We start from the raw sequence: 7,149 nt of genomic DNA, 5'->3' as shown, positions 1-7,149 counted from the left end.
CAAAATGTGGTCATTTTCAGCATGATATCCCCACACTCCTGTAAGAGTGAAATAAAACAAACAAACAAACAAACAAACAGCACTGCTTTTGATGGTGGCAGTTTTGGTTATATGGTTAAAAACAGGATGTCCAGGATTCCAGACACACTTACCCAACACTTTTTCATGTTTCCCCTAAAAGTCAGCATTCTGTCCTCAGCCCAGTCCTCATCGAGCTTTTTCCTATTCCCACCCACCCCTTTTTCTTTCTGCTAAAAAGATTTTATATTTCTGCAAACTTTGGGATTACCCCATCTCTGTTGATGCCTCCCTCTTGTATGTATGTGGTGCCAGTTTGATTGCACATGAACAAAGGCACGTATCGCCTGAACACTGGAAATAGAAGGAATGATGAGATGATGGTATAGTAATCTACCTCTTAGATTGCAATTCTCCATCTGTGGCAAGTGATGATCAGTTTCAGTTTTTAGTCCATTATAAGCCGCTCTCTGTAGTAAAGAGATACTTTTTCAGTTCCAGGCACTGCTTATACTGCTTTTGGAATAAGAGTCAGCAACGGATTAAAGATTATAATTAACTTTTCAGTTTTGTCCCATGTATAGATCAATTAACTGATAACCTCAGGACTGAAACATCTTAATACATCCTCCTCTCCAGGTGATTTGATTTGGGGAGATTTTCACCAATCGCCAAAATATCCTATGCAGGGTAGCTAAGGCTGGAGCCTTCTCTAAGGCATGTACTCCCTTGTCAGGATTCAAGTGTATGCTATCTTGTCAGCTCACCCATTTACAGTCCACCTTGGGGCCAGACATTGGGCAAGCATCAAATGTAGGACCTAGACTGGATAAAAAAGAGAGGCATAGTTGTGTGTCATCCACATACCATGGATGCCCATCATCATCATCATCATCATCGTCATCATCATTTTTCGGTGAAGCCTTTGGTACAACCCCTTTGATCCTAATATCCTTCTGCAGTCTTCCCTAAACTGGAGCCCTCTAAATGTTGTTAAACTTCAACTCCCATCAGCTCCAGCCTATATTGTCAATGGTCTTAAATGCTGGAAGTTGTAACCCAAAATATCTGGAGGGCACCAGGTTGAAGGAAGGCTGCTCTAATGTAGTTAAGCCAAAATATGTTGCATAACTCAAAGAACTGCATATTCTTCCCTTCTCTTATTTTCTGTTCCTGCCCCTCCTATCTCCCTTGTTTATATTGTTTTAGACTGTAAGCCCCTTGGTGTACAGTTGGTGCTAGATTAATAATAATTCATATAGTTTTGCTGGGTGTACAGTTGATGCTAGATTAATAATAATTCCATATGGTTATGCCAGGGGCTCATATCATCTAGTCCAGAGGTCCCCACCCTTCTTGGAACTGTGGATACATTTGGAATTTGAGAAACTGCTGCGAGCACCACCTCAAAATGGCTAAATGGAGGATGCAGCTAGTCACATAATGACTGCCGTGGGGGCCTGGCTAGTCACAAGTGAGCTAAAGAGGTGTTAGGGCTGAAAAATGGCTAAGAGGTTGGGAGTGTGGGGTGGGGGAGAAACAGTGAGATAAAGAGGTGGGGAGCGAAAGGGAAAGGGGCTGAGGGGAGAGAACGAGTGAGGCTAGAAAAGAAAAGAAGACAACTAAGGGCAGGGAAGGGAGAGAAATAGAAAGGAAAGGGATTGTCTGTTAGGGTCTGCGAGTGGGGGTGGGTGGGCAGAGAGAGCAAAGAGGAAAGGTATGTGTGGGCAGAAGATCGGGCAGTGCCAGAAAACAACTCTTTCCTTCTCTGCCTGCCTGCCAACAGCTGATTGCAGTAGGTTCTGGAACAGGAAGGAGAACCTAGGCCAAGCAGGATATAACACTATGAAAGCTAGGGTGACCATATGAAAAGGAGGACAGGGCTCCTGTATCTTTAACAGTTGTATTGAAAAGGGAATTTCAGCAGGTGTCAGTTGAAGTGGGTGAAATGCCCTCTTCATCACAACAGTTAAAGCTACACTAGCTATAGTAGAGTGGCCAGATACAAAAGAGGGCAGGGCTTCTGCAGCTTTAACTGTTGTGATGAAGTGGGAATTTCACCCTCTTCAATTGACACCTGCTGAAATTCCCTTTTTTACATTACTGTTAAAGATACAGGAGCCCTGCCCTCCTTTTCATATGGTCACCCTAATGAAAGCGGTTTGAAAACGGTGTATGGAATGCGTCCTGGGCCCCAACAGTTGTCAGGGCATTTAAATGCCGCTATAAAGCACTAGTGTAGATCCTACCCTGGTGCTCTAACATTTCTCACTTTTTTATTAAAAAAATACCCCTGAACTTGTTTCAGTCTCAGATTTGCTTACGTGTTCAAAAGGGGAACTAGAAGTTCAAAGGAGATGAAAAGGAAAGTCTTGCTTTCCTTTGATCTGGGATGAGTGGATCTTAGAAATACGAACAAGATTGCTAACTCTGCTGGGAAAAGTACCAACATAGTTGGCAAGGAGTTGTGGCTGAAAACACCCTAGAATTCCGTGCTCACATAAGCTTGACCTCTGAATTTTGAATGTGTGAACAACCCACAGATCCCCACACTTTAGGGAATATGCTCTTCTCTCACCATGCATGAGATGGGCAGGAAAATCATTCATTTGCATAAGTAAACTCCTCATATTATTCTTTGTTGCCCTGGTCATCTGCCCTGATGTGCAGTGGACTTCTCCTCCAGCAGCAGAGACAAGAAGTAAGAACTGTTAGGAGTGGAGGCAGACAGAGAAACTAAAGAAGTGGTACTCTATTTTTAATCTTCAAGCAAATCAATAAACCATTAATCCATTCACAAATTAAGCATGTTTTCTCTCAGTGTGCTTAGTTGGGCACAATGCATGAGTTTTATTTTTGCATTTAGTCTCTGACAGTAGTCAGGGTTGATACATTTTTACTTGTATCACCCCTGTGTGTTCATATATTCCTTGTCCCAGTGACGTAAAAACTAGAGTGTTCATTTCCCCCTGACACGCACACACCTAGAAAAGGTAAAGGGGTGCACAAGATAGGGAGGGGGCAGTGGCCAGATGCCCCCAGTAAAGAACTCAATTTACCCCCATGCAAGCAGCACATAGACACTTTCCCAGCCCCCTAACCTTGTCAGCTCCAAAGGACACCGATTGAGTTAATCCCATCAAATCCACTCACTGGCTGGCTGCCCAGACCTCACCATATAGGGGAAAGGTTAAGTGCAGGTATGCAGGACAAAGGACATCTGAGAGCAAGTATTTCACACTGATGGCTGCGGCCAGATGTCCGTCCCCCCCCCCCATAGGTCCAGCGCAACCTAATTTCAGGTAAACATCGTTTAACTGCCAGGACAACAACATAGGTCAGTTTCAAATGAAACTGACCAACCAAACCCAGCCAAGTCCTTGGGACTGCCCCCTAGCCACATCACCAATAGGAAGGGCTACAGGCACAAAGCACACCTGGGAAAGCACATGGCGATGGCAGCCGAGTAATCTCAGCTGCAATTCCCCTTTCTGACCACTGCATGGAAGTATATAAGCTATTTTCCTGTCCCAGTGCAGTGTGACCCTGCCTTTGCAGCGTTAGCGCCAGGTCATCACCTATTCTCGAGAATAAATGTTTGGTGCCCAACGCCTTGCCTGTGATCTTTCATGAGTGTCTCAATATTGGATTTTGGCACACTTGGATTTGGCATAATTTATGCAACACCAGAGCTCTGTGAGGAACGGGTTTTGCTGTAGTGCCACTCTAAGGGGAAGATGGAAGGCTATTTCAGGGTATCATGGAAGAGATGGAAGAAAAGAGAGAGAGAAACAAATGCATTAGAAACAGAGGGAGGTAAGCAAAATGCCTCATCTTGCCCCTTCCTATTTCCTTTATAAATATTATCCCTCCTCAACCCACCCTTTCCAGGGTCGTAAGAGGTATAATTGTCATCTCTTTCTAAAAAGAAGGCCCTGATGATTTGTTAAAAATAATACTTGACAAAAATTGCTCAGAGAACCTCAAAACTGAATTTTAAAAAATAGCAAATATAACACCAGGAAGGGATTGTGCTCTAGGGAGAGCAATATCATAACACCTCACAAGAAGAATGCAAAAGTATTCTGTGAACATAGCAGAGATACAATAAAGCTATGTCTACACATTTTTAAAGCTTCCACTTGTATACCAAGTGAAACACAAAATGTGTATCATTACAATACATACCCAAACTGTGAGAATCTGGGTGCTAGACTAAATGGACAATCTATGTGGTCCATCTTCTTATGTTCTTACAATGCTGGGTATTTTTTTTTAAATGGCCTGTGCAGGGTTTCCGATACATACTGGGTTGCTGATACTTGTACATGCAACTCCTGGATCACAGATCCCTGCCATGCTAATGTTGCCTGCAGAGGGGCCAGTGACCCAGGATATATATGATGCTGAACATATGGGACTCCACACTTGTAAGTTAAAAAAAGTAACAACACTCAGCATCATGTTTAAACCAGGCCTTACTCTTTGTACTACAAGAATCTCACATAGGCTTGGGAATGGTCCTGATCCAGAGAAAGACTGTTATGCCCAAGTCCTGTTGAATTTAATGAGACTTTTTAATTCTGACTAATAACTTAACCCATTGACTTTAAAGATCGCACAGCTAACTTTCTCAGTAATAGAGCTTCAGCTATTGGGCGGTATAAAAATGCAATAAATAAATAAATAAATAAATAAAATATCTACATACCCTTTGGGAAACTAGGGCCAGATCTACACCAAGCAGGACTTAACACTTTGTAAGAGGTTTGAAGATGGTATATAGAATGTGTTATGGGTCCCAACAGTTGTCAATACCATTATAAACCATTATAGTGTAGATCCACTATAATGATGTATGCAATGAGTGCAGAATTTAATATTATCATCAGATTATCACCACTTTTTGCATTAGTATCAAATGGTGGTTAAATTACTCAGGCAGGATCTACACTACTATAGTGGTATTGAAGTGCACTGACAACTGTTGGGACCCATGACACATCTACACTAAGCAGGATATAACACTATGGAAGCGATATATGGTATGTGTCATGGGCCCCAACAGTTGTCAGTGCACTTCAATACTGCTATAAAGCAGTAGTATTGATCCTGCCTCCATATACCGCTTTTATACCACTTTCATAGTGCTATATTCTGCTTGGTGTAGATCTGGTCTCACACTTACTTGGAAATAAGCTCTTTTGAACTCAGTGGGACTTACTTGTGAGTAAACAAGCACAGGATTGGGCTGAATGTATGTTGAGGGTCAGTGGAGCAGGTCGGTCATTTTAGACGCTGGGTTTAACGGTCTTAAGAGAAGGCCCTTCGGGAGATGGACACGGTAATGTGCAGGGCCAGGTATGGTTGGGCACCTGCCCAGGGCCCACACTCCAGCAGGGGCTGACTGACAACAACCCGCTGGGCTTGCTCATCCTCTTCACCATGGCTGCCTGCTTGTTCACCTGCCTCTCACTCTGTTACAGGCCAAGGTGGTGGTGAAAAGGAGGACCAGTTGATGCCGCTGCCTCCTTGCTCAGTGTCTCTCTGCCTGTGAAGCAAGCAAGCAGTAGCAGCGATGAAGAAGAGGATGAGGAACACTAGCAGTGGGTGAGAAGGTAGTCTCCACTAAAGGATGGGGGAAATGAAAGTGTCTGGCCCATGCTGGGCCCTCAAAAACCTGGAGCCAGCACGGGCGATGAGTCTTAATTCACTTACTACAAAACCTGGAGAGGCCACGGCCTGCTGTGTTTGGGGGCCCCTTCTGCTCATTCTCTTGAGTAGGGCCTTGGATCTCTGCTCCAATGTCCTGCCCCGGTGGCAGCACCACTCTTAGGGTCAGCTAACCTGTGTTGTGTGCGATCTTAAGAACGCAGCCTGTTCTTCCCATGCCAGTGCTATGAAACACCACACAACCGGCAGCTCAGCAGCTGCCTCTGTTGGGAGTTTTTAAAGATGAGTTTATCCAGTGTGCAAAAACTACAGCACCACTCTCCAATGGGACAACAATGGCCCAATGATTACATTTCTCCCTATAATTGAAATGGCCTCATTCTGAGTCAGAAATCATAGCTCTCTCCCTTGGCTCTCTTCGTTCCTGGGGCTCAGTTCTTTTGTTCATTTGAGCGTCAGGAAATAGCAAGTCAGTTGCTTTCTCTCTCTCTCTCCCCCCCCCTCCCCCCAGACACCCCACCCCGGTTTTTAGATTGATCAAGCAGCGTCTACACTTGCTGGACTCTGTTGCTGGTTTTTGCAGCGGGGGATGAGGGTGGATTCTTCCCCATCCCGGACCGCTTTTTTCCAAGCCACCCTTTGGATCGGATCTTTAATGCAAAAGGATTCTTCTTTCACAGGGAAGTGGGCGTGAGAGGGGCGATTCCCCCTTCTTTCAGGGTGTGTGTGTGTGTGAGAAAGAGTGGGGTGGTGGTGGTGGATAGATGGTGGAAACGGAGCTCATAAGAGCTCCAGTCGTTTGCGACGGTGGACTGGAGATGATGATGATGATGATGATGATGATGATTTTAAATTTGGAGTGAGACGGACACATCTCGGCGGATCAGTCCTCTCCCCCTCGCTCTCCCACTGGAGGGTCTCAACTTGCCGAGGAAAATGTTGCGAGGTGCTCGACAGGGAGATGCCAGGAGAGGCTAAACGCCCCCCTTCCCCCCCGGGAGCCTGGACCTCCTCCACCGCCGGGCAGTCCGTGACTGATGGGAACTGCAGCAGCAGCAGCAGCAGCAGCATGGAGTGGGAATTCAACTTGCTCCTCTACCTGGCGCTTTTCTTCTTTCTGCTCTTCCTGCTCTTCCTGCTGCTCTTCGGGGTCATCAAGCAGCTGAAGAATTCCGTGGCCAGCACGGGGGCTCTGCAGCCCGGGCGCCACTCGCTGCGGGAGCCCTGGGGCTTCTGCCGCGAGCAAGCCCTGTGAGGCAGCCCCGGCGGCGGTGGCAGCAGCAGCAGCAGCTACAGAAGGGGCCACGACGGCGACCCGCCTCTAGGGGCGCCCCGGCCAACGCCCGGGCCAAAAGCGCAGCGTCCTCCCGTCTCCTTGGGGGACTCTAGAAAAGGGGGACCCAACGTCCAGGTGGGTTTGTGTATTTCATTTTCTTTCATTTTATTTTTAAGTGGAAC

The 7,149-nt window shown here is 46.0% G+C and overlaps 1 protein-coding gene across 1 annotated transcript; it reads left to right on the top strand.

Moving 5' to 3' along the window:
• The first annotated feature begins 6,760 nt into the window (after positions 1-6,760).
• SMIM43 (small integral membrane protein 43) lies at positions 6,761-6,946 on the top strand. The gene has a single exon (XM_063135884.1). It carries the CDS (start codon positions 6,761-6,763, stop codon positions 6,944-6,946), a length of 186 nt encoding a protein of 61 aa, XP_062991954.1.
• Positions 6,947-7,149: the final 203 nt, after the last annotated feature.

Source organism: Elgaria multicarinata, chromosome 10, assembly GCF_023053635.1.
Source record: "Elgaria multicarinata webbii isolate HBS135686 ecotype San Diego chromosome 10, rElgMul1.1.pri, whole genome shotgun sequence".
NCBI lineage: Eukaryota > Metazoa > Chordata > Lepidosauria > Squamata > Anguidae > Elgaria > Elgaria multicarinata.
Note: the sequence above shows the minus strand (reverse complement) of the source record. Positions and strands in the feature narration are given on the sequence as shown.

Coding starts and splice junctions, on each gene's coding strand:
- SMIM43 (XM_063135884.1), top strand. CDS start 6,761: ATGGAGTGGGAATTCAACTTGCTCCTCTACCTGGCGCTTTTCTTCTTT.